The following is a 26,658-nucleotide window of genomic DNA, read 5'->3' as shown; positions in this document are numbered from 1 at the left end:
ACTTTGACCCTTTTCTCCTGCACGTGGTTTAGAAAACAGAGAAAATAATAATCTGTAGTCAGTCTGCATGTATCAATTTGTCTAGTTAGGGATAAAATAATACATTTGTTAAAGTCTTTATGTATTTGTTAATAGCCCATACTGAAGCAGCAAATGTTTTCCAGCTTTAAAATGACGTAAGAATTTAAAATAATGTCTGCAAAAGAAACTGGTAATATGGAACAGGGTGAGCTGTTGGACAAGTTGATTGCACATTTTGGGAATCTGAATAGAGCACAGGATAGTAATCTTTGAATTTAAGACCTGACACTTCGATAAAGCACTTGAGTTATTGGATTGGTCTCCGTTCGGTCGCAGAAATGTCCGGTCTGTTCAAATCGTACTTAGGCTACTACAGTACTTTCCATGTGAAAATACCCTGCGTTTAACGAAAACTTCAATCCATGTATACAGTTGAATTCTAATTAGATTCTCTATCATTAATCATGTAAACACAGAAAAGTTGCGTTTTAAGAAACTGAGTTTTCTGATTCAGTAAACGTATGTCAGTTGTTCAAACAGTATTTTTTAGTGGGAAAAAATCTCTAAAATAAAACATCAGAAACATTAACCCCTTGAAATGAATATCCCGCAAATTAATAATAATACCAGGCATTTTAGTACAAAATTAAGTTATTTCGGTTTTCATTTGAAATCTAATTTCATTAGTAAAGAGTTTTCAAACTCACCTGAGAAAGTAGAGAATTTGAGCCACGTATTGAGCGGGGTTTCCGTTTTTTGTTGGCAAATTCACCGGTATCTCCCCCTCGAAGTCCCAATCTTAATTATTAAAATACTTAGGCTTTGAGACAGACAAAGTCTGTGGGTCATATTTCGATTGACCCTTCTTTGAAAAAGTCAATACAGCCCGTACTTCATCTTTGACTATCACCAGAAAAATGACGGTTAAGAATCAGCACCCAGCACGAGCGCACCAACTTGTCTAACTCCGCGAGGACGTTCTGCCATAAATCAAACACTTTTTCAGTAACATGCATACAAAAGTATGGTGGGCAAAGTTTTCAATGCAAGCACAAAAAAGCAAGTTAAAAAATACAAATACACATTTTTTTTTTACGTAAACACGATGTTTTACTCAAACACGATAAAAAAAAATCTAATTGAACGTACTAGAAATATTATGGAAGCGCATTGCCATACATTACAAAACGATATCACGTAATATATTATAGTATTATATCATGTAATATGTATCACATATATGTGTGCTTTTAAATGCGTACGGTACTTTTAAACGAGTGTGTATTTTTTAACGTGCTTTTTGGGCTTGCTTTGCTTGCATTGAATTGTACATTTGCAACCCCACAGAGGAGGAAGGAGGCAGTTTCAGAGGAGGGAGGAGGGAGGTTCAGAGGAGGGAGTTTCAGAGAAGGGAGAGGGAGTTTCAGAGGAGGGAGGAGGAGGGAGGGAGTTTCAGAGGAGGGAGGAGGAAGGAGGGAGGTTCAGAGGAGGGAGGAGGAAAGAGGGAGTTTCAGAGGAGGGAGGAGGGAGTTTCAGAGGAGGGAGGAGGAAGGAGGGAGATTCAGAGGAGGGAGGAGGAAAGAGGGAGTTTCAGAGGAGGGAGTTTCAGAGGAGGGAGGAGGAAGGAGGGAGATTCAGAGGAGGGAGGAGGAAAGAGGGAGTTTCAGAGGAGGGAGGAGGGAGTTTCAGAGGAGGGAGGAGGAAGAAGGGAGATTCAGAGGAGGGAGGAGGGAGATTCAGAGGAGGGAGGAGGAAGTTTCAGAGGAGGGAGGAGGAAGGAGGCAGTTTCAGAGGAGAGAGGAGGAAGTTTCAGAGGAGGGAGTTTCAGAGGAGGGAGGTTCAGAGGAGGAAGGAGGAAGTTTCAGAGGAGGGAGTTTCAGAGGAGGGAGGAGGGAGGTTCAGAGGAGGGAGTTTCAGAGGAGGGAGGAGGGTGTTTCAGAGAAGGGAGGAGGGAGTTTCAGAGGAGGGAGGAGGAAGGAGGGAGGTTCAGAGGAGGGAGGAGGAAGGAGGGAGTTTCAGAGGAGGAAGGAGGGAGTTTCAGAGGAGGGAGGGGGTGTTTCAGAGAAGGGAGGAGGGAGTTTCAGAGAAGGGAGGAGGGAGTTTCAGAGGAGGAAGGAGGGAGGTTCAGAGGAGGGAGGAGGAAGGAGGGAGTTTCAGAGGAGGGAGGAGGAAGGAGGGAGGTTCAGAGGAGGGAGGAGGAAAGAGGGAGTTTCAGAAGAGGGAGGAGGGAGTTTCAGAGGAGGGAGGAGGAAGGAGGGAGATTCAGAGGAGGGAGGAGGGAGATTCAGAGGAGGGAGTTTCAGAGGAGAGAGGAGGAAGTTTCAGAGGAGGGAGGAGGAAGGAGGCAGTTTCAGAGGAGAGAGGAGGAAGTTTCAGAGGAGGGAGTTTCAGAGGTGGGAGGTTCAGAGGAGGAAGGAGGGAGTTTCAGAGGAGGGAGTTTCAGAGGAGGTTCAGAGGGAGGAGGGAGTTTCAGAGGAGGGAGGAGGAAGGAGGGAGTTTCAGAGGAGAGAGGAGGGAGATTCAGAGGAGAGAGGAGGGAGTTTCAGAGGAGGGAGGAGGAAGGAGGGAGTTTCAGAGGAGAGAGGAGGGAGATTCAGAGGAGGGAGGAGGAAGTTACAGAGGAGGGAGCACATAATGACTCCTTTTTGCCTGATGTACAAAGATGTCCTAATATGGACAACGTATTACGTAGTGTAATGAATGACCCCTACAGGCCGAATAGGCACATTGTATGTGTGCACAAAAGACATGTATATGCAGTATAAAAATCATCAATGGGGCAAGACGCTATTTATTGATAAAACCGACTTAAATAAAAACTCATTTCTGAAAGAGAAACGTTGATTAATTATTGCTTAATCCTGTGTATAACATGCTTACTCCAAACGTCATCTGCTTTTTCAAACATATATGATTGTATAATGTCTGGGGAAATGAATTTATACTAGAAAATACCGTTTTTATACTTTATTAAAACCCAGCGGAAGTGAGTTTGGGACTTAAGGCAAGCAGTGCTGTCAGCAAGAGTTGCGAGTTCCGGCTCCGGCTTTTCCTCAGACCCAGCTGGTATGTAGAATGCCTACATTCCGAGTTATATATTTTTTTCTCGCATGGCCCTAGGGCTCTTCCGCAGATTGACTACTGCCCAACGAACAAGGCAAAGTGTAGTTCACCCACAGAATCGTATATGTTTACAATGTTAGTGAACCCAATTTGTTGCGCGTCCGTTAAAGTTTTGAATTGTGAAACAAATTATATTAAAAATAACTTTAAGTGTAAAACTTAGTGCATCGTTTACTTGTTTTCTGAGCTGAAATCATTTGTACACTTTTTAACTCCTACCACATATTAACACGACACCGGTCTGAATTGTGTCGTGGAAACGTTCTATTGTCTGTGCCGGGCGGGGTTAGATGGATTTGGTGGAGTTGCTTTGGTAATGTGAAAATGGCACACTGAGGGGGTTGCTAATCGCAGGGAGGGAAAAGGTTAATACAAACCCCACACCCACACCATTAACGTTTCACTCAAGAGGAGGGTCACTGTTTTTGAACAGCAAGCTGTTCTCTTTAAATACAGATTGGCTGGGAGCGCTGAAAATAAAAATAGAAGTACAAAAAAGTTTTAGGTTAAGTGAAACGCCGCTGAGAACTGAGTCAGCCACATCGAAGAGACCTCAACACTGTTGCACATTTTAAATATATTCACTTACTTTAGGTTTTTTAAATTCGATATTTGAACATGGTTCTGTTCCAACGTAGTCTAATCAGAAGCCTGGTACAGGGCCAACTGAGCCTGTGTGCACCGCTTTCCGGGAATGAGAGCTCTGTTCCGGCGTGGTGTTCAGCAAGGAGCCGCCACAGAAACAACAGACTCGGGTGCTACACCACATCAGGTTAGTGCACAAATGGAGAACCACAAAAAGCAGCACGATGGATTGAATATTATGTAATTTGTAAACCGAATGTAACACAATAATGTGTGTAAAATATACAAATGCACAGTGCATTTGCCTTCAAAATGTGCTGAAGTTAGTAAAGTCCCATAAACTTTTTTTTTTTTTTTTTGCAAAACATGAAAATAACCCAATACATTTCCTGTAAATCATACATGCTTTGGCTATTTCGGTTGACCTTTTTTCTGATTTTAAGCTTTTTCCCGTTTTTCAACAACAGTAGAAAGTTAATTTTTTATTTCTTAAAGCCTATCGTGTCTTTGCAAACAAACTCAATAACGTCCTCGAATTGATCTCTGAGGGGTTTCCTGTTGTTTATTAACAAGTATAAACTCACTCGCAAGACGCTAACTAAGCACCAGAGATTGTGGTTTCTAATCGACTGTGCAGGAAGCATTGCTGTTTAAATAAACGAACTTAAAGTTCTGATGCACGCACGCACGATTTTAATTAGCGAACGTTCTTTCGAAGTACCCCACCGATCTTCAAAATAAAAATAAAAGATAAAAAATAAGGTTAACAATTGTACCCGAAGCTAATCAGTTTTACATGTACAGTAATGTATTCAAACAACCATTGCTTCGGTTTTTATTTATTGTGCAAATGTAATCAAACCACTGACTGAATCTTGGAAAATTGTCAGAATAGGCAAATTATTGATTGCAAGAGATAAGGAATACAGCGCCACAGATGGTAAAACGCGCGGGACTTTTTAGAAGTTGTTTTTAAGGTTCCTAATTAAAGCACAAAGTCCCTATTGTTTCTATATCACTGATTTACTGACCGAAAATGTAAATTCTCACCAAGATTTTTTCATGCACCGGGTATATAAAAGATATAGACGGCAAATCTTGAGGTGTAATAAATGTTAACACAGACATCCATCCCATGTGATACTTTCACATACAGTAAAACTGGTTTCACTGCTCTTGTGATTTATTCCTTCTGTTTCCAGGTTTGGTGGGGAATATAGATTATTATTATTATTATTTGTTTATTTAGCAGACGCCTTTATCCAAGGCGACTTACAGAGACTAGGGTGTGTGAACGATGCATCAGCTGCAGAGTCACTTACAACTACTTCTCACTCGAAAGACAGAGTACAAGGAGGTTAAGTGACTTGCTCAGGATCACACAGTGAGACAGTGGCTGAGGTGGGATTTGAACCGGGGACCCCCTGGTTACAAGCCCTTTTCTTTAACCACTGGACCACACAGCCTCCTAGATGACAGTATGGTATTCTAACCACCTTAAGATACTAAAAACTACTACTTAGTGAAGAAACCATCAAACCAGCACGTGTGTGTGTCTTGCTTCTGGTCCCCAGCAGTTGCCTGTATTCCAAATCCAAAAAGTTGGATTTAAACCCTACTGTCTCTGATTTACACCAAACTTCGTTCTTAGGGTTGTTTGAGGCAAACAGCTCAAATTTTCATTTGATCAGGTCAAGGGGTCAAAAGTTAGAGGTAAAAATGTGGTTGATGGGCACCCCCCTTTAACGTTAACCTTTTGAGATATGACACAAGCCCGGTTTTTGGAATGGAACCGCGTAAGTCTCAAATTTTGATTGGTCCTTGTCTGTCACAGGAATATGACATCACCATGAGTGAGAAAGCTTGGAAGCGTTGTGATCGGAGAGGGAGGGAGAGATCTCCTTTCCAGAACCTTTCAATTAAAATATAATGGGGTATTTTGCTGTACCAATATAACAAACTGAGTGACTATTACTTTATATCAATTATCATGTTATGAACGAATGTAAGAATTGGCTTTCTCTGGTGATGTACTTTTTTCTTTTAAATAGCATATATCTGTAATCTTTTGCGTGATTTATTTTAATAGCAAATATATATCCTGTCCACTGTTACAGCTGTGTTACAGGATTCATTAGTTTATCTGTAATGTAATCAGTTTTTCATATAGATTGCTCGTTCTCAGGCTTCTGGGCCGCTTTGCTTTTATAATGTCCCAAATTCTGGGTCGCTTTGCTTTTCAGATAACATCCCAAATTATGGGACACTCTGGTTTTCCCGAATTTGACCCAGTTTTTGAGATATTCTGCTCAGCTGACAGCCGAGTTTCTAAGTCATGTATGCTCAGTTTCCCATAAAGTACACAAGATCTGGATTGTGAATTCATTTGAGTAACCGTTAGCACATGAATCAAAGTTAATGTATTGTTTTACTCTCCCTTGAAAAATGTATTATGAAGAAACAGAAAAAAGGACATTTAATTTGCTTATGTAATGTCCATCAATATATAGTCATGCGTAGGGGTTTATCAGACCTTCTGAGTTTAAGAGACCAGTGCCCTTCAACAACTTCAAATACATCTTATTGTATTGTGTTAGTCAACATTTTCCTTATCTGTTCCTGATAGTTTATATTGTAGGCTATAGATACTGTTTAAACAGTTGGACTATGCAAATATAATGGGGGGGGGGGGGGGAATTTAATACATTGTACAATAGTCATGATTCCATCTAGTGAGAGATTACAGATAGACTTGTGCAAAGTACAAGTAACTTGTAAAAATGAGCCCCTCAACCATTTGCTGTACAGTCCTTCCCACAAGGAAACATTTACACTGGCCACAAAAGGGTTAACTGCAAGAGTGATAGAATGACACAAGTTAATTGTATCAATCTGTGTGACCCACTTCATGCCTAGATTGATACTTTGTTGTAGTTGATACTTCTAACAATCCATAGGCAGTCCTGATATTGATAGAATGCCACAGGTTAAATGTATCAACCTGTGCCACCTAATAACTGTCTAGATCAGGGGTCTTCAATCCTGGTCCTGGAAGGCTGGTGTCCCTCCTGTTTTTTGTTCTAACTGTATCCTAAATTACTTAATTGGACCAATTAAGTGGTTATGAAACTTAGAAACTTGTCTGTCAGCTGAGCAGAATATCCCAGAAACTGGACTGAATTCTGAAAAGCAAAGCGGCCCAGGATTTGGGATGTTAACTGAAAATCTTCATGGCCCAGAATTTGGGACATTATAAAAGCTCAGTGATCCGAATATGGAGGCTGTGTGGTCCAGTGGTTACAGAAAAGGGCTTGTAACCAGGAGGTCCCCCGGTTCAAATCCCACCTCAGCCACTGACTCATTGTGTGACCCTGAGCAAGTCACTTAACCTCCTTGTGCTCCGTGTTTCGGGTGAGACGTAGTTGTAAGTAAGTCTTCAAAAAAAAAAAAAAAAAAAAAAAAGCTAAGCGGCCCAGAACCCTGAGAACGAGCAGCCTGTATGTAAAGCTGTGATTACATTACAGATAAACTAATGAATCCTACAACGAAACTGTAATTGTGGGCAGGATATATATTTGCAATTAAAATATATCATGCAAACAATTATAGATGTGCTATTTGAAAGAAAAAAGTAGATCACCACAGAAAGCCAATTCTTACATTCGTGCATAACATGACATTTTATATGAAGTAATAGTCACTCATAGTTTGTTATATTAGTACAGCAAAATACCCCATTATATTTTAATTGAAAGGTTCTGGAAAGCAGATCTCTCTCCGATCATAATGCTTCCAAGCTTTCTCGCTCGTGGGGACGTCATATTCCTGTGACAGACAAGGACCAATCAAAACGCGAGACTTGTGCTGTTCCATCCCAAAAACCGGGTGTGATACCTCAAAGAAAACAAAAGGAAGTTATACCTTAGTTTTTGACCTTTTGACCTTGGGATGACACATGGCTGACATTGCTAAAGAGCTTGATCACTTTCATCTTTTTTATTTATAAAAAAAGAATAATAATAATAATAATCATATAATTTTGGGCAAAGAATTAAATTTTTAAAAAAAGCGAATAGGTTCCTGTTTTTGTTGTTAAATTAACCTTTACAAACAAACTATTCTAAAAAAATACTATCCGAAAATGTGTTGAATAATATTTATATAGTTCTATCTCCATTGACAACTTTAATTACATCCGTTGTTTGATTGAATATATACTTTGTGTTTTTTTTTGTTTTGTTTTTTTACTTTTGTAGTTGTCTTTGGGCCGCTTTGCTTTTATAACTCTTTGCTTGGAAAATAATAACTAGGGTTGTCAGTATACATCAGAATGTAATATAAAGATTGTGTGTGTATAGATATGGTTTAAATGCTGACACTGCAGAACACAGCTTCAAGTCTCTTCCCTGTCTATAAGTGACTCAGAAATTGTAAGAATCTCCTGGTATAGCTCTGATGAATCTGAAGCTGAGGATGAAGATCCAGTTTCATACACCCTGGTGGGAAATAACAGCAGTATCGCTGGCCAGAGACGGATGGTTTCATCTTTGTTACAAAAAAGTAATGTTTCACCTGGAATGAAAGGTGCTGACTTTTTTTTCCCATGATGCTGTGTTATTCATTTACTCGGGTCATCTGATCCAAATTAAATGTTTTGTTGCCTGAAGATTATTCAGGTTTCTTAGAAATGGGATGGGGGGCAGGTTAGGTTTTTATTTTTATTTTTTAAAGCAAACCAAAAATATTACCTTGAAATTTTGGACAGTTGAAACAGAGACCTTGACCTTTTTCTTGGTAATCTGAGATTTATGTTTTGGGTTTCACCCAAAGGTCAAAGTTGAAAAACATTGTTAAGGTGTAACTTCCTTTTGTCTTTTTTCAAATATATATTTTTTATTTGCTGCCCACAAGTCTATAGCACAACATGTTTTTGAGTAAAAGTTTGGTTAACCTGATCAGTTGAAATGTGAGCTTGTTTACCTGAAACACCCAGAAGCAGGTTTGGTGTAAGTTGGAGGTGAGGTGGTGTAACCTGTTAGGTGATTTGTCACGGAATGACCTGGTAGACTATTTATTTAATACCTATAGAGTTAAGATACAGTAGCAGCCTCTGTGTTGGATACACCATAAAACATCTAACTTTTGGGGACCTTTTTGAAAGCACAGAGTTGTTCTAACCCTTGTTCTAGCACAATAAGTTAAATTGCCTGTGTGTGTGTGTGTGTGTGTGTGTGTGCGCTTATTTTGGAACAGCCTGAAGCGACTGAATGCTTGGTAACTTGTGTGGCAATGAAATATCCAATAGCACATTTGTGTGCCAAAAGTCATCCTCTGCTTGCTGTTCCACTTCTGTTTGGTCAACCATTTGGTGCAAGAGAGGGGCAGCTTGTGCAGTGGGTGGTGTCAGCCAATCGGAATACAGTGGAATGAACTTTAATTGTTGGTTCTTGGCTTTATGTTATCAAGCTGCTGAACCGTGATGTGATAGGTTGACTGTCTGAATGTGTGTACTTATTAGCAGTACTATATGCTTTCATCATCTTAAACGGCTTCAGAGGGCTTGGAGTTCAATTTCCATGAAGAGCATTTAGGGGGCATTTATTTTGAACTTGTACAGTGAAAGATTAGGCTTTTTATAGTGTGTAAGGGAATTGCTTCCAAATCAAATATTTGCTTGTAACTGTTTGCAACAAATCGTGATGCCTCCACTGTCACTAAGTTTTCTAAATCTCTTTTTTCTAATGCACTTTTTTTCTGGTGTGCCAAAACCTGTGGTATCCTGCTTGCAGCTTGTTCAGAATACTGCCTCTAGAATTCTAAAACCAGGAATAATTAACATATTACCTCTGTTTTAGCCTACTTTACACTGGCTCTCTGTGCAGTATAGAATTGATTAAGATTTTGCTGTTAACTTACAAGGCCCTGAATGGATTAGCACCTAGTTATTTGCAGGAGTCACTGACCCTGTATCTTCCAAACCGCACTCTGAGATCACAGGATGCGGGGCTGCTGGTTATTCCTAGGGTCAACAAAAGCAACACAGGAGGTAGAGCTTTTCTTGTAGAGCCCCTAAATTATGGAATGCTCTAACTTCGTTTGTCAGGGAAGCTTGGACCGTTACAGTTTTCAAGTCGAGACTAAAAACGCACTTCCTGGTGGGTTTTAATGTAACTTTAAAATTGCTACTTTTGTATTGTGTATACTGTTATTTAAATGGTCTGACTGTGGCAGGTGTATGTGTGACATGCTGTACAATTGTGTTGTGGTTTGTTCTTTTTTTCTGCTATATACTGTACAGTGCTTTGCGATACTTTTGTATAAAGTGCTATATAAATGCAATAAATAAATAAATAAGGGTTCCGAGCAAGCACTGCAGCGTCTCGCTGAGTCACAGACACAGCTCTTTAAAAGTGTCATTTCTATATAAAAAAAACATTGCCCCACAATAGTTTCTCATTTCCTATATAGAGTGGACCAATATCTATTGGAAAAAATAAGTTTTGGGGCATTGCATCTAGCCAGCGGTAAAAAGACATCAGCCGCAGCCCTATATGGTCCAATATAAGAATGTTTTTTTAAAAGACTACCATTTCAGAAATATCATCATCTGAAGCGTTTTGAAACCTGGTAAAATGTAATCAAAATATTAATTGAGTCAAATGCACGTTTAAGTGTGCAATATAGTAATTGAAGACATGTGCTTTTTTTTCTTTTTGCAAATTAGTTTATTTATCATGTGATTTCAGTCATGTGTCTGCTGAAACTCGGCATGGCTGCTACACCAACGAAGAAAAAATGCAATGTTTCAATAAAAGACATGGCTAAAAAGCACTGCATTATTTATGATGAAACAAAGGTGGGGCTTTCCCGAATTAAGTAAGTTAGCCAAATTATAATTGCGTGTTTAATTATTGTTTAGTTCTATTTCGTTTCATGCTACCTGCCTTTAATAAAGCTATAATTAGCAATATTAAACCATGGCCGTTTCTTAATTACATATTATCTGACGATGAAGAAACAAGTTCAAAGCTATTTTTCTAGCTATACATTCCTTAAAGGAAATAGATCGCTTTTTTGTAATGGATGTAGTCACTACACTACACAGCGTTTGTTTTATAAAGATTTCTGTCCGGAGACATACCTGTTGTAAATTTAGCAAATAACAAGGCGGCAGAATTAACAAAGAAACAATGGGGCGGATTAATTATACGTTTACATTAAAGGGCGCTATAATTACAATCGGGTGATACACAGCACTGAACCCGTCTAGCAACTAGCCAGTCAACACAACTTTTTTTTTTTTTTTTTTTTAAAGCAATAATTCAGTAAACAGCACACCTTTTTTTAAAATTGGTGTTTCATATTTTATCCTGGTTATTGTAATGCCAGTAAAACGCTAAACTTAATTTGTGGAGTACTGTAGAATTTTTGCATGACATTGCTGGACTTTTACTAAAGGGTCATTCCACGCCAACTCGACCAGAAAAGGGGCATTTTGTTGCCTGACTGTCTCAAATTCACGTGGGGTTTTTCGGGTCTGCTGAGTTCAGAAATGCAAACCCCCCAGGTGAATTATTCTAGCAAAATCTGAGACAGTCGGGCAATGGCGCTGGTTGAGTTGGTGTAAATGACCCTAAACTGTAATATTTTCTTTATTTTTATTGTAATGCCAGCAATATGCTAAACAGGTCTTTTCAAACACCTTTATTTCTAGATTGAACTACATTGTTAGTTGAAGACTGTGAATATGATTCTCACAACTGCTGGACATTTGGTTTTCTGAACTGTTGTAATATAATTCTTAGGTTTTTCTGCGTATTTTAATGCCAGCAATGAGCCAAGTGACGTCTATAAACATTATGACAGGTTTGAAGTGTCTTCAGGTGCTTTACTTACTATTACAGCAACAAGAGTGATTTAGGGAAGAAAAAAAAAGATTTCTAGTAATATTTATTAATATACTTATTTTAAAAATGAGTAGCCCTTTCGGTGGTTACAACTGAAGGCAGTGCAGACGCCAGTGTTTTATACAGTAGTATAAAGCAATTCTATGCAGGCTACCAGTTAAGCATGCAGTCTGTATCCGATAACAACTGACAGAGCTGCATTTATGATAGGTTGTCAGACAGGCTTCATAAGGGTAAATATATACGCTTAATAAAAATTTTACATTTATTTTATGTATATATATATATATATGTGTGTGTGTGTGTGTTAAGGGCAATGCCCGGTGGTCTGGCAAGATAATAGAGTGGTTTTAACCGGTATTAAAACCAGCCCTGGTGTCCTGCCTTGGTAACCCAGCACACAGTCGCTACATTGTTGCTCGGGCTAGCACCGAAATTCAGTGAAAACTGTTGAAAAAATGGGTTTCGCCCAGTCATCTTTTTCAAGTTCTGGGGCAATCTGGATTAGCCCGATTTGGACGCGGGGGAGTGCCGAAAAAAAGTGGTAACTTTGGCATTCGCCCAGAATCCCTTGGTGAAACTAGGACCGGGCGAAACTAGACTTGCCAGACCACCGGGTTTCGCGCTTTTTGTATTTTATATATATTATAAATTAGGGGTGCAACAATTAATCGATGCATCGATTATTGAGCATCGGATTAATTAGTACCCAGTTTAAAGTCTCCTGTTGCCGGTTTGCATTAAAATCTTGAGTACGAGTGCGCTGCTTCTAGTGCTAGTACGGTAGATTAGTGCGTTGCTAGGATACACACTTCAAGCCTACATTATGCGTTGGATAAGACAAATCCAGAAGTAGGCCAAGTATTCAGTTGTGTTTTTTTTTTCATTTAAAAATTAAGGCAGCACTTTCTTTTTTTAAAAAAATCTATTAATCTACCAATTACCTTTTGTTCCAAAGCATTTAGTCAGTGTTTGTGAGATTAATTCAAATGCTTTGCTTTTGGACATAACATGTAAACAGTATTGAACAATTGATACTTGTGTTGGAATATTGTTGCAAAATTGTATAATGCAACAGAAATAATATATTTAAATGGGTTAATGTGTGGCCGAAGGTTTCTCACTGATAATGTACCCTTTCTCAGTCAAAACGGCAAGTTTGTCAGTATCTGAAAAGCTTTGAGGGAACGCTGCTCAGCATACAGAGTGCTCAAGACGGGTTCAGTTCGCTGGCTGTATGTCGGCTCTTGTCTCTTATCTGCTCCTCACACAGCCCGGTTGCTGGACTGTCTGTATAGTTATCGCAGCCTGCAGAGTTAGAGGGCTAGGTTAACAAATGTGTCCTGGGTTACAAGACTGTCCACTTGCAGCTATGACTCCAAAACATATCCCCACACCATTTTCATTCATTAAGGCTCCGCAGATCTGGTTCATGTATGTACGAAAAAATCAATAACCAACTTTAAATCTTTATTCTATTTGTAAATTAGTTTTAAAGGCAGTGCTGCTGAGAGAACGTTACTAATGGTGCCTTCCTTTTGCCCATCGAGCGTCCGCTATCCTTCATTACAAAAGCTGAAATTGCTGATACGCAAGATTGGAATGTCTCCGCTATCTACAGGGTCCCCTAAAAACCAACCTAGTCAGGAACAAGTCAGCTGATTGGCCAGCTTTCATTCTGATGAGATTTCATTTGCATCACAAATCTCCGCCCATTTAGCTTAGTGTTAGTGCGATATGAAAACAGCGGTATGGAGTAATATTATTTTCTTTAGTGCGGAGTAACTATCTGAATATTCTTACAAACATTGCTGCACATTAATTAGAAGGCAAAAATCCACGTCTTTGTCTAACATGGCAAGTGATGTGGGATTAAGATAAAAAACAACAACAAAGTAATGCTTCAGATTTGGCAAGTGAGTCAGAATCTGGGGATACAGATGCAGGTAATGCACATCACTCGACAATGCTTCACACTTTCCAGACACTGGCCAAACTTGCAAGGTAAATGTTACATATAGTGGTCAACGTTTTGTTTTGTTGTGATCCTATTTTCTGTTATGAGGAGAGTAATAAACGGAAACCAAAATTGTGTTGTTTTTTTTGTGCAATGCCCCCTTTTCCACATTTATTTCTTGAAGAGTTTAAGTTAAATTTGTATGCACTGCTTTAAAAAATAATAAAGCCTCTGTAACCCTATTACTTTATGAAAATGTGTCATTTGCTACTTTATTGCGAAGAAACTAAAATGGTAGGGATAAAAAAAAGAAAAAAAGCAAGGTCTACTCTTGTACAGTTTCTGCCTGAAATACACACGTGAAAAAGTGTATAATTTTAAGTTTGACATCCTCTGCTTTTCTAGTTAATTCAGCAGACCAAAGTAAAGCCTTCACAACGTATTCTGCAATATTACAGTTTTAGGATAACTAGTATTGGTTTAATTTTGCTAGAATTAGCTGGGAATTGTGCAGCATGTGATTGGAACATGCACGTGAAAGTAGTTTTTGTAGTAATTTAATTTGGATACATTAGCAATGTACTTTAGGTTGGATATTATATTCTATGATTGTATTGTATTCTAAGTTCTATGATTGATTTAACTTATTATGTTTGACCCGTTGTCAGAGCAATAACTTTTTTTTTAAATCTTGCAAAACCATCAGTTTTGTCTCCAGTTTATGAAAAACTGAAGTGCATATGTCGTCTAATTTTCTTTATTTCTCATAGGAAAAACTAAACTAAATATTTTCAGGAAAAAATAGCAATGCGGCCACCAGTAAGTGTTCAGGCACAGGAAATTGGCCGAAGCAACTGATTCTGTCAAAGATCTTTTATTTGGGCTTAAAACCTGTTTGGCAGCAGTAAGAAATGCACCTACAGCACGCCTCTCAAAGATGGCACATTGGATATTTTCCCTCTGTTTACTGTCATGTTCTGTATTTAATTTAGAAACTTTTCATTTACATGTAAACACATTGGAGTTAGAACATGCATATTTAGACGCAGTGCTAAAGACATAAGCAAAATACATCAAGCAAAAATACATATTGTAGTATTCTTAATCTGAGCTGAAGTAATGCCCTACTGTCTATTGCACAGTAGGAGGCTCCCCAGTTGAACACTACTGTGCTAGAGTTCCTTTCCACGGTTTTAACTGGGAGTAAACCCCTGTAATGTTTCCTCTAATTGTGTGAGCGGCGTGCAGCATGGGAGCACGTGTTTTCTCTGCGGTGACAAAACAATGGAAGGGGTTGTTCAGTAATTCAGTGTGACCAACGAGCCCCTAGAGGACATTCCTTTAGGTGCTCCAGTTCCAGCGCTGTGGCACTGATCTGAAGGGGGAACCTAACTAGCACGATTTTAATATTGACCATGCAGCGCTACTGGAATGCTGCATGTGCTCTGGAGCTCAAAGTGTATTCTCCAAATTACTTTCGACCAACTTGCAAAAAATGAAATGTCTCTTCATAGTGATTGCAGGTGTGTCTGAGCGCACCCTGATCGCAGTCAAGCCAGATGGTGTCCAGCGGAGACTCGTCGGTCAGATCGTCCAGCGATTTGAGCAAAGGGGCTTCAAACTGGTTGGCATGAAGCTACTGCAGGTGAGGAAGGAGGCATTTGAAATCTGGCTGACACTGGAGGGCAGCTTTATTCCCAGTGATCTGCAAACTGAAATGCAGTTGTCTGAGAGTATGCTGTCTCCCTCCTGTGGCTGGTAGTGGGTGCTGCATTAATAAAAATTATAACTGTAGTGCACAAGATTGACTGGATGGGTATATATAGCCCATATAACAACAAGGATGCATCCCATTCACAGTAAATTGTTACATGTTAAATCCTAGCTGTCCCCCACATGCACCCCAAAACTATATATATATATATATAAATAATTTATTGGCATATATATTATATATAATTTCTTGGCATATAATATTGTTTCACACACTTTATTTAAAATGAAATAAGTGAGTATAGTAGCCATGGCTTCAAAAGCCTAGAAGTACCTCCACTGTTTGTTTTGCAAACACACTTTCCCTTGACAGAAGTATGTTAAATGGTTAAAGTTGGCTCTTTTGAGCCTGGTGTAGTGGAGGAGACCTCCCTGGGGTGGGACGGTACAGTGCCCTGGACGTGCTGGCTGTCTGCCTGTCTTCCCTAGGGTGGGACTGGGTACAGTGCCCTGGACATACTGACTGTCTGCCTCTCTTCCCAGGCTCGGGAGGACATCCTGTCCCAGCACTACCACGACCTGCACAAGAAACCCTTCTACCCCAACCTGCTGCGTTACATGAGCTCCGGGCCCGTGGTCGCCATGGTGAGCACTGCTGTGTCACAACTCGGGGCCACCGCTTCAATGTTGGGACTCCAAGTGACTGTAACTGCTTGTTGTGCCCGTCCATTCACTATCTATGTCTCAAATGTGAACGAAACACACGTTCTAGCAAGAAGTCTGTTCCTGCTGCAGCTTGTTGGTTAATGACAGGAAAGAAGCCCCTGAAGGGGTGCAGAATGTCACTCTCCTTGTGAAATGACCAAGGAAGTGAAAGATTGCTAACAGAGATTTCTTTAAGCTAATGTAGACCAGATACCATGTTTTCAACTGAAAACCCTGGTTTACTTTTGTTTCTTTAACCCTGCTCATTTCAGACCTATTTAATGAATGGTAGCACACAACAGTATGCATGGAATTGCTTGTTTTAGTTACAAATTTACAGTTCACTCACACAGTTTTTGTGTAACAGTTTGGGTTCTAAATTATTGAAGTATTCGCATTAAGTTCAGTTTCCTGTGGCTGCCTTTCAGAAAACCGGAACTGAATGCTAGACATGCTTCTAGTTATAATAATGTGCATGATGTATATATGGAATAAAGCTAGCTACCAATTCAGCAGTGTAATCTTGTAGTTTTCATTGGCTAGCGTTGTGTGAATGTTGGTGCCCAAGCTGGCACAGGGCGTTGGTGTGTGACTGATCTCTGGTCCCCCATCTCTCCCTGGCAGGTGTGGGAAGGGCACAATGTGGTTCGGACATCTCGTCTGATGGTGGGAAATACAAACCCAGCAGAGGCATATCCGGGCACCATCCGAGGAGACTACAGTGTGCACATCAGCAGGTGAGTGGGGGTTCGTGTGAGGATAGCCCTGCGTACTCCAGGCCTGCATGGGATCCGTCTGATTTAATTGAGCCCGGACGGGGATGTAATGGAGGAGTCCCTCCGTCTTTTGAAAGTAACACTGTTTTATAAAAAGTTTAATTCCAGCTGACCAAAAGCTATGTAAATCTGGCCAGTTTCTTCAGATTTGTCAGTTGTTATGTTATGTTATTTTCTTATATATAACATATTACTACACTGGGTGTCCCTTAAGTTGGGCATAGACCTAGATGAGTGGTGTTCAACCTGTGGTCCGCGTGCCAGTACTGGTGCGTGACAGGCAACTGGTACGCAGTAGCAGGTGTTCTTTTATAACTATATGATTCCTCAACCATAATACTCCCTCAATCACACCATCGGAATGTATCGGTCGCTTTGTACCACTGAATCACAGAGAAATTATGATGCAGGGCTCCAGACTGCGACTAACAACAACAAAAATGCTGTCTCTCCCTTTTAAAAGCATGTGTCAGTATTTATAAATGCGACATGATATCGGTCCATATTGAGTTACTGCTTCAGTACATTGAGTTATGTACTGAAGCAGGGTCAGCTGTTGCAGGGAAAGTTTATTTCTCAAACCTGACCATTTTAAGAAATGGGAAAGCAGAAAGGACAGAAATACTTGGGACTGTAATTAGGAAGTGTATTGCTGAGAAATAAAATGAAGGGAATTAAAAATGAAATTTTACTGGAGCTTACTTGGTGCAGTAAAAAACAAACTGCCATTCACTAAATTTAGCCGTCAGATTTGTCATCTTGTAGATATTTTCATTAGCACATTCTGTGGTGTATTTAATATCGTAAATACAGCTAAACAAACTCACTGCAACCAATATTAACATTCATGCCTGTGAAGCTTGACTGTACATTCACGCTGTGATGCGTTTTCTTGAGGCTGCACTGGTCTTATGTAATTAATCAGTAGACCGTCTCTATGTGGAGTACAATGGGAATTTTTTTAATTGCTGGAACAGTTGTCAAACTATGACCCTAGCCAGAACAAATTTTTGCAGGTGTTCTGTGAGGCTGTGACCATGGCCGTAACTAGCTATGAGGACACAGAGGTCATGCCCTTGTTGTTTTTTTGCATCATCAATTCTGATGCTCATGTAAAAATTCTGGTAAAGTACAAAAGACTTTTCTCTGTTGGTTTGCCGTGTAACATAGATTGGAGGTTGAATAGTAACTACCAAGCAGTCATATAAATACTGCCAGCTAGAGCTTGAAACTTTAAGTTTGACCTCAGTAGAATGTCAGCTCTGGTTACAACGCTGGCTGTGACTAGAAAGATTCGGGACAAAATACAGAACGCTCTGTACTAAAGTATGCTGATGGATTCCACTCCAGATATTTCTCACAAGGAGCAATTATCAGTAATGATTAGCTGTGTTGCAATCAATGGAGGCCAAGTTGAAGATCAGGAGTGCTTTCTGGAGTTTCTCTGTTGAAAATACAACAGGAGAGTCTTTGGCTGAATTATTGATAAATCGACTTCATGAACATGGAATAAAAATTGAAAACAGCAGGGGGCAGTGTTGCGACAAGAGGGCTAACATGAGAGGTGTCCATCAAGGAGTTCACACGAGAATACAACAGGTCAATGTACATGCCTTGCTGTCCTCAGAGCTGGAATCTTGTGTTGGAACATGCAGCTGAATCATCCATTGAAGCAAAGAATTTCTTTGGAGTATTGCAGTGTTTTTACAGAATCTTTTCAGGGTCCATTAAATGTTGGGACATCCGTTCTAAGCACTTGAAACGCTGTACACAAGTCACTTTCAGAGACCCACCGGAGTGCTCCTGCTGAAGCTGCAAAGGCAGTCTGTGAACAAGTATCAGAAAGTGACGGAAACACTGTGTGAAATCACAAGCCTTGTGAAAACACTGTAATAGTTTTACATGAATCAATCAGGCTAGTCTAGTTTAGCATTATACTGGGTTTACCTGTTTTACTTTTTAAAAGATTTGCACAGAATTATTCATTTGAGGTGTTATGTTGTAGTGACTTTAAAAACATAAGAAATGTTACAAACAAAGAGATCGTCCATTTGGCCTTTCTTGCTCATTTGGGTGTTTATTGGTCCAAGCAAGAACCTCCTCAAGCCATTTCTTGAAGTCACCGTGTAAACCAGCTTCCACAACAGGGTCTCCTTTCTTCATTCCTTGCTCACATTTTTAGGCACTTCTAAGATACCCCTGCATGTAAAACATCTGGCATAGTTGTAAAAAGTCTGCTTCAAGGAAAGGATTTCTGTGTTATTTTGTTGTATATAAGAATTAAGAGATTATTGTAATTGGAGTATTTGAAGAAAAATTGGGTACATTATACCAAAGTTCAATGTGAATGTGTTGAATAACTGAAACAAACCTATCCTGGGACTTTTTGCATTAATAGTTACTAGGGCTGCACGATTAATCGAATTCTGATCGAAATTGCGATATTGACATGTGCAATATCCATATCGCAAGAGGCTGCGATTTTCTCCTTTCTTTGACACTCCGTTAAAACAACAAAAACTAGGCTACGGTACCTCCTCCAATGAAATGCGCTAGACTCCGTTCATTCAGTGTCTACATGCACAGAGGGTGCTGACCAATCACAAGCGGGCTCTCTCACTCTCTGCGTGGCAGGCGCATGCTAACCAATCACAAGCGTCCCCACAGAGCGCGCTTTTAGACGCTGATGGTGAGGAGCAAAGGGAAAGGGTTTGTTGGAAAAATGAGTGCTGCTGAGGAGAGCGTTGATTTGATGGCCAAGAAGGGCGCATCCTCTGTCGTATGGCAGTATTTCGGCTTCAAACCAACTGATGTTACCCAAACGCAAGTCTTGTGCAAAAAGTGCCTCTGAGTTGTTGCGACAACTAGAGGCAACACAACTAATTTATTCAATGAGAGAGGCTTTAGCCACCTGGGGCCTGAAAGAGGAGAAGCAAGTTTGCATCACTACTGATAACGGGGCAAACGTGGTCAAGGCTATCGCGTTGTATGACTGGACCAGGCTCCAATGTTTTGACCACAGACTGCAGCTTGCAATCGGTAAGTGTTAGGCTACATGTTTTTAAGGCACTTTTATAATTTCAATTATAATAATAATTGAGCCTACTTATACATAATTACACAATCATAAGCTTCCTGTTCCATCTGCAGCCTATGGCTGCCTGAATAATATTATCTTAGGTTATTTAAGAACTCAACTCATAATAGTAATAGGAAATAGGAACTCATAATGTTATTAATTAATTGATGTTTAAACCCTTTGCGGTCCATTTATTCAGCGCATGTCAGGCGCGTCAGGTTAAATTTACTTTCATGCGCAGTTTATTTTAGACGTGCCGTTTTAAAAGTATTTTCTTTTCAGAGTAAAACATGTTTAAAATGCATTGCATATCAACAGTACACTCAGTACTGCATCTCCAGCCCCGCCCCACCCTTTGTTCGCTATATTTTTCATATATGCCAATAAATAAATAATAATAATAACAATAATAATAGTCGTGCATACTGATAAATCATCTCCTGATCACTCGTTTTATCACCAAACTCCTCAATAATGCTATCCAAGTCATTATTTTATTACTATAACATCTCAAAAAACTCTGCAAATGTCTGTGATATTCTCAGAAGTTCAGGGGCAGTCAAAACAAACGTTTGACTAACCAGGAGCTGGTGGACATTATTTTGATGTTAAGAAATTAAATAAAACAATGTTGGAAAAGATTTGGTTTTGTATTCAGTTAGCACAGTATGTATTTATTCCTATGATCTCATTTTAGAAGCGATGTTCTCTACCCTGACACTTGTTTTAACCATGTCTGATTGCATTTTTGAAGTTTTCACACAAGTGTTTGAAAATCGCAATTAATAATCGTAATTGCGATTTTTTGGCTGGATATTGCAATTGGATATTTTATCCAAATCGTGCAGCTCTAATAGTTACCGCATTCATGAATACATGCTGTTTTCACTTTGAGTTGTGTTGAATACACATGTACTGTGGGCTAAGTTTTGAGATGCAGACCTGTTGGTTTTTTTTCTTTTAATAGAAATGTTTTCATACTAACTGTTGTACTTGATGACGTTAATTTAAGAATCCAATTAATGTTTTTGTGACATTTGAAGATTATAATAGGTTTCAATATGAATTAAATCAAGGTATTAATCGAATTGAGTAATTATTACATTATTTATAAATGTTTGGATATACTGTTTCTTGATTTGATTGCCGTCTTGTTCACAGTCCTCATAAGATAGTTGGAAAATAAATTTAAAAAAAAAATACGTTTTTTAACGGTTTCAGATTTTGCTGCTGATTGTATTTCTTTTCAAAAGGTTTTCTTTAGGTTAAGAGCTGCAGCTGCGCTCCTTTCCCAGTAAATCCTAGTGCTGGCACTGCAGTAGACCCTGACTCTCATTGTTCTTTCAGGAATGTGATCCACGCCAGTGACTCTGTGGAGGGAGCCCAGCGCGAAATTCATCTGTGGTTCGACCGTCGGGAGCTGGTGGACTGGGATTGTTGTGACCACAGCAGCTCTTACCAAGTGTGAAGAGGGCGGCAGTGGGGGAGGTGTGCACAGGGCCTGACTGCGACAGGCACAGCAGCAGGGCAACTAGACAACTACCTCGATTTTAACCAGTGGCAAACCGTTCTCATCTCCTAACTGAACAGGCCCCCTTTCCGACACCCTATCACACACGACTTTCCCAAAGCCTCTCCCCAATGACGTTTCCAGCGTAACTGCAAGGAAACCCAGGAACTGGACCTGCTACCTGAAAATGGTACAGCACAAGGATTCTGCAACGCAACACTTTACTGTGTACAGATTTACACCTAAAACAACCACATACAGTATTTCAATTTTCACTCTGTTTCGGGGTGAAGCAACTGCTTGTAGCTGCTGCAGGTACTTTGTTTAATATTGAACACACTGGCATGAGTTCAATCAAAGTTTATGGTTTTGCCATAGCTATTACAGTTATGGTGGCAACAGCATATTTATTAAACCCGGGCTTGTTTGCCAAGATGCAGGTTAGTACTGTTAGTTGTGTTTGCATATAGGATGGCCTGCACACTGGGTAACCTGATCCTGCAGCAGTTGCTTTTATACTAGTGCCTTTTTGGTTTTTTGGTTTTTTTTTTTTAAAGATGGGTCGGAGCTTCACTTCAAGGTTTTTCTAAAATGCTTCAATCTTTGGCTGGTGGGGTGGGGGTCATCCATGTCTAGTTTTAATTGTTCATGAAATGTTTGAATCCTATACAGTGTGTGCACAATTAAAGGATTTTCTGAAGTCTTGATTAACTGGGATGATTTGCCTCGTTTTTAAATTGCAATAGCTATGGGACCAGATGAGTCCAAAATAACGCCTGATCCTTGTTTGATACAATGCAGTGAAAATGCAGCTTCTCCATTTGTATGGGTTGCATAAACTAGATAAACGTATTACACCGTGTAACATTTTTTTTTTTTTTTTTTGGTTCCTGGGTAGTAAGTGTTATTTCCTAATTGCTTATGCCTCAAAAGTATAGAAAATGGCTATTATTCCCCACAAACTTTGCTTTTGTGACCAGGACAGTGATATTTTGAAATTTACCTATTTTCCAGAACATTCCAGATAGATTCAGTGCTGAGTAAACTTGGAGTAACTTCTAGAACTTTCCAGTAATATAAATAGTAGTATAAATACAGGGGCCTTAAGCCCACCAGTTCAGTTTAGTTCCAGCTGCCTAAGTGGCTACATATCTGCATTTTCCTGAGATGGCATCAAGAGGCTGCAAGCATCCGGCAGACGCATTTTGCTATGTCTGCGGCCAATTTATCAAGACGAGCGAAAAAGTACTCCGTGGAAGCATCTGCTAAGATGTGTGAGGCCTACAAGGCATATTTCGGCATGCCTGTCGGGGATCAAGACAAACCCTGGGCACCTCATTTCACCTGCGAGCACTGCAAAAAAAACTCTGGAAGGTAAGATGGACAATTGTTGCTCGGAATTTTGTTATAAAATTTGTTACAATTTTTAAAATTGTAAAAGTTTTTAATTTTAAAATGTTTTACAATTTTCAATGTTATTGAAAAAATATATATGAAAAATGTTGCGAGAATCTCTTACACATTAGTCATGGGTGAAATAAATGTATTTTTGTAGGATGGTACTGAGGGGAAAAGAGCCATGAAGTTCGCTATCCCAAGAATTCGGCGGGAACCCACTGACCACTCAAGCAACTGCTACTTCTGCATGGTGGACCCTTCCAAGCGGACCGAGTTCTCTGTGGGGTGGAACAACGTCAAGTGGGAGCCACTGGTGGACCTCCGGAAGGTGCACATCAAATTGGGCCTTATGAAACAATTTGTCAGAGCTCTAGATAAGGAGTCGTCAGCCTTCAAGTACCTTCAAGACTTCTTTCCTAAGCTGTCTGAGGCAAAGGTCAAAGCCGGTGTCTTCGTCGGACCACAGATAAAGAAGATCCTGGAGTGCAATGAATTCCCCAAGAAGCTCACTAGTAAGGAGAAAGCGGCTTGGAACAGCTTTGTCGCAGTGGTTCGGGGCTTCCTGGGCAATCACAAGGCCGAAAACTATGTGGAGCTGGTTGAGACTCTGGTGAAGAACTACGGCACAATGGGCTGTAGGATGTCCCTCAAAGTCCATATCCTTGATGCTCATCTTGATAAATTCAAGGAGAACATGGGAGCGTACTCGGAGGAGCAAGACGAGTGCTTCCACCAGGATATACTGGACTTTGAACGCCGCTACCAAGGACAGTATAACGAGAACATGATGGGAGACTACATTTGGGGGCTGATTCGTGAAAGTGATTTACAGTATAATCGTAAATCTCGAAAAACTACTCACTTCTAAATCTTTTGTAGTCATTTTTGTATTACTTTAGTATAAATACATGTTAATTTGGATTCATATGTTGTTTTTTTCTGACTTTATGTGAACGAAAAGACACATTCGCCCGTTTTCTCATTGGAAATAGGTACATTTCAAAATATCACTGTCCTGGTCACAAAAGCAAAGTTTGTGGGGAATAATAGCCATTTTCTATATTTTTGAGGCATAAGCAATTAGGAAATAACACTTACTACCTAGGAAGAAAAATTGTGTTACATAGTGTTATCACACCAACACATTTATTCTGTGTTTTAAAGGAGGTTCTCTGTTTCCCACTTAACAGGAAAGCCAGTTTTTATGCTTGCTACAGTAGCACTAGGTCAGCCGCAAACCTTTGTGACAAAACTGAAGCATTGTACAGTAGAGTCCGAGTGGGGCTTGAGGAGTGAATTAAACAGCAACTGTTTCAAGTGCTGTTGAGCAACACCGATTTCACTTCTGAATTTATCACGTTGAAAACTTCTGCTGATAAACATTCAGAAGTGTACTGCTAAAGGCGTGATGGCAAGTACGACCCAAATGGACGTGGTGGAATGAACACACTAAAATCAACTCCAACCAACAAATGGCAGTCGTTTTTGTGAAAACACCATCGTGCCTTATAGCTGCTTGATATATGTATATTGAAAATGGAGTATCATTATCATTGGTTGTACTGTAATCCTCTCCCAGTTGTATAAGAGTAACCAATATGGGTGTTTTCTTAGCTTGTAATGAAGTGGAAATGCAGTTTCTTTGTTTGGGTGGGGTAAATACACTAGATATAACCTTTTTTGCACAATATATTTGAACTGATATGAAACTGAGAACAAAAAAAAGAGGGAAAAAGATGTTACTCGTCATCTGGAAAGTGAAACACACCTCGCAAATAGCAGAGCAGTGTCATTGCAGCAACGCATTCCGTTTGTATCAGTTTCGACTCCCCTCACTGATTATTATTATTTATTTATTTCTTAGCAGACGCCCTTATCCAGGGCGACTTACAATTGTTACAAGATATCACATTATTTTTTACATACAATTACCCCATTTATACAGTTGGGTTTTTACTGGAGCAATCTAGGTAAAGTACCTTGCTCAAGGGTACAGCAGCAGTGTCCCCCACCAGGGATTGAACCCATGACCCTCTGGTCAAGAGTCCAGAGCCCTAACCACTACTCCACACTACTGATCAATAAAGTATTTCAGAATGATTATTTGTAGTGGTAGATATTTGTATCATTAATAACATGCACATGGAAATAGCATTACTGTACATCAAGTGTTTCATATGCAATATTAAGAAGTGTACATTATAAAATAAACGAGTGCTGGTTGGGTTAAAAACCTGGCCCACAGATGAGTCCCTGCCTTAAGCAATGACTGCACACGAGCTGGAAAGTCTCACTTTTTGGGACTGGAAGTCTCACTCTTTGGGATAGTCATCCCTTAGCATCTCTGCAAATGACAGCTACTCTGTCGTCCGACAGGTAGGCTTGCATCATAAGGGAATCCAGCCGGAGACCCAAGTAGACCGTACTCTGCACCGGTATTAATTAACTTTTTGCATCGTTGAGGGCGAGACCCAGCCTCGACAGATGCTCCGTCAATTGCTGTGTGGGTCACTGCTCCTTCCTGGGACTGGGAACAAATCAACCAGTTGTCCAGGTAATTCATCACCCTGATCCCTTGGAGCTTCAGGAAGACAATACTTTGAAGGCAAAAATGAATGGCTGTGATCCAGTTAATTCCTGCTACGTGATGACGTAGTTCCTTTGTCAGCAATCTGGCTACATCATCTATGATTAAGGATACGATTTTGTTACAGGTCACGGAAATAGTGAAAATCGTGAACTTGAACAAAACTGAAATCTTGGAAGTGAATGTAAAAACACATTTGGTTAGGCACTTATTTCCTTTAAAAATGCAGTATGTCATGCACTGAAAATACAAATATGCGAGTATCTATAAATTGTTTGGTTGCGTTTCACGCAGCATTTACTTGTCGCTATGTAGGTCAGCGAATGAGATTTGTATTGTGTAGCTGAGCGAGCATGTAAATGAACACAGATCGGATGGTACTGTAAATTTATTTTTTTAAACAAAAAAGTGGGCTTGCATCTTTAAAAAATATCAATTAATACCTACATTTTATTTCTTGAAACTTTTTTTCATACGATGTTGTGTACCCAAGTAATCGGTTGAAAAATAAATACTCACTTTCTCTAAAACTGAACATCGCTAAACAAAATACTTTAGACTGCCTTTGAACATTTTTTTTTCTGCAAACTGTAGCTAAAACGACAGGTTTATCTGGTTTGTAGTCTTTTTCTTCTGATCTTTGTGATGCCACACTTCTTGAATACGGTGCCTGCCTGTATGATTTGACCTTTCAACTCCTTTGTTTGTCTTTATTTTTAAGAGGGGGGGGGGGGGGGGGCTGCTGTGTAGGCTAATCAGAAACAACCGATTTAAACATCTCGTTCTTGTTATTAAAGAATATTTACTATTTCATTTTGAACACGGGAATAAAAACAAATATTTAACATGCTGAATTTGTATAGACAGCAAACCATTTAAGTTTTGGTTTTAGAATACATTTGGCTTTGTTTGTTTTTACAACTTCAGTGAATGAAATAAGATTTCAGTGTACCTTTATCTTACTACATGCAATGTGCATAACTGGCTGATATACCATTCTAACAGCACCCCCATTTGAGCCTCACAGTCTGTTCAGAGACCATTAAGACGTTTTGCTGTCAGCAAACCGCTGATAGCAAAACACAGAAAAGTGTAAGATAACCAAGATATTGGACTTGCTGTATGTGCATACTGGTAAAACAATTAAGTGTCAAACAAAACGCAATCTATAGAGTCCATGCTTAACAGCTATTTAAATATATATCATTTCTGTGTTTGGAATGGAAAAAATGGTCAATTGTGTATTTTATTAAAAGACGACATTTTAATATAACCTATATATTCAAATATACAGCAC

The 26,658-nt window shown here is 39.6% G+C and overlaps 1 protein-coding gene across 1 annotated transcript; it reads left to right on the top strand.

Annotated features, from left to right (window-relative positions):
- Positions 1-3,395: 3,395 nt before the first annotated feature.
- Positions 3,396-22,087, top strand: LOC117418425 (nucleoside diphosphate kinase, mitochondrial). The gene is made up of 5 exons (XM_034031464.3): positions 3,396-3,916; positions 15,108-15,238; positions 15,850-15,951; positions 16,636-16,748; positions 21,214-22,087. The coding sequence occupies exons 1-5, from the start codon at positions 3,763-3,765 to the stop codon at positions 21,332-21,334; spliced, it is 621 nt and encodes a 206-aa protein (XP_033887355.1). The 5' UTR covers positions 3,396-3,762; the 3' UTR covers positions 21,335-22,087.
- The last annotated feature ends 4,571 nt before the right edge of the window (positions 22,088-26,658 follow it).

The sequence above is a fragment of the Acipenser ruthenus genome, chromosome 13 (assembly GCF_902713425.1).
Source record: "Acipenser ruthenus chromosome 13, fAciRut3.2 maternal haplotype, whole genome shotgun sequence".
In the NCBI taxonomy this organism is placed as follows: domain Eukaryota; kingdom Metazoa; phylum Chordata; class Actinopteri; order Acipenseriformes; family Acipenseridae; genus Acipenser; species Acipenser ruthenus.
Note: the sequence above shows the minus strand (reverse complement) of the source record. Positions and strands in the feature narration are given on the sequence as shown.

Excerpts from the sequence above, each read along its gene's own strand:
- LOC117418425 (XM_034031464.3), top strand. The coding sequence starts at position 3,763 with ATGGTTCTGTTCCAACGTAGTCTAATCAGAAGCCTGGTACAGGGCCAA. Across the intron at positions 15,239-15,849 it reads TTGGCATGAAGCTACTGCAG|GCTCGGGAGGACATCCTGTC; the intron begins GTGAGGAAGGAG and ends CTCTCTTCCCAG. Across the intron at positions 15,952-16,635 it reads CCGGGCCCGTGGTCGCCATG|GTGTGGGAAGGGCACAATGT; the intron begins GTGAGCACTGCT and ends TCTCCCTGGCAG.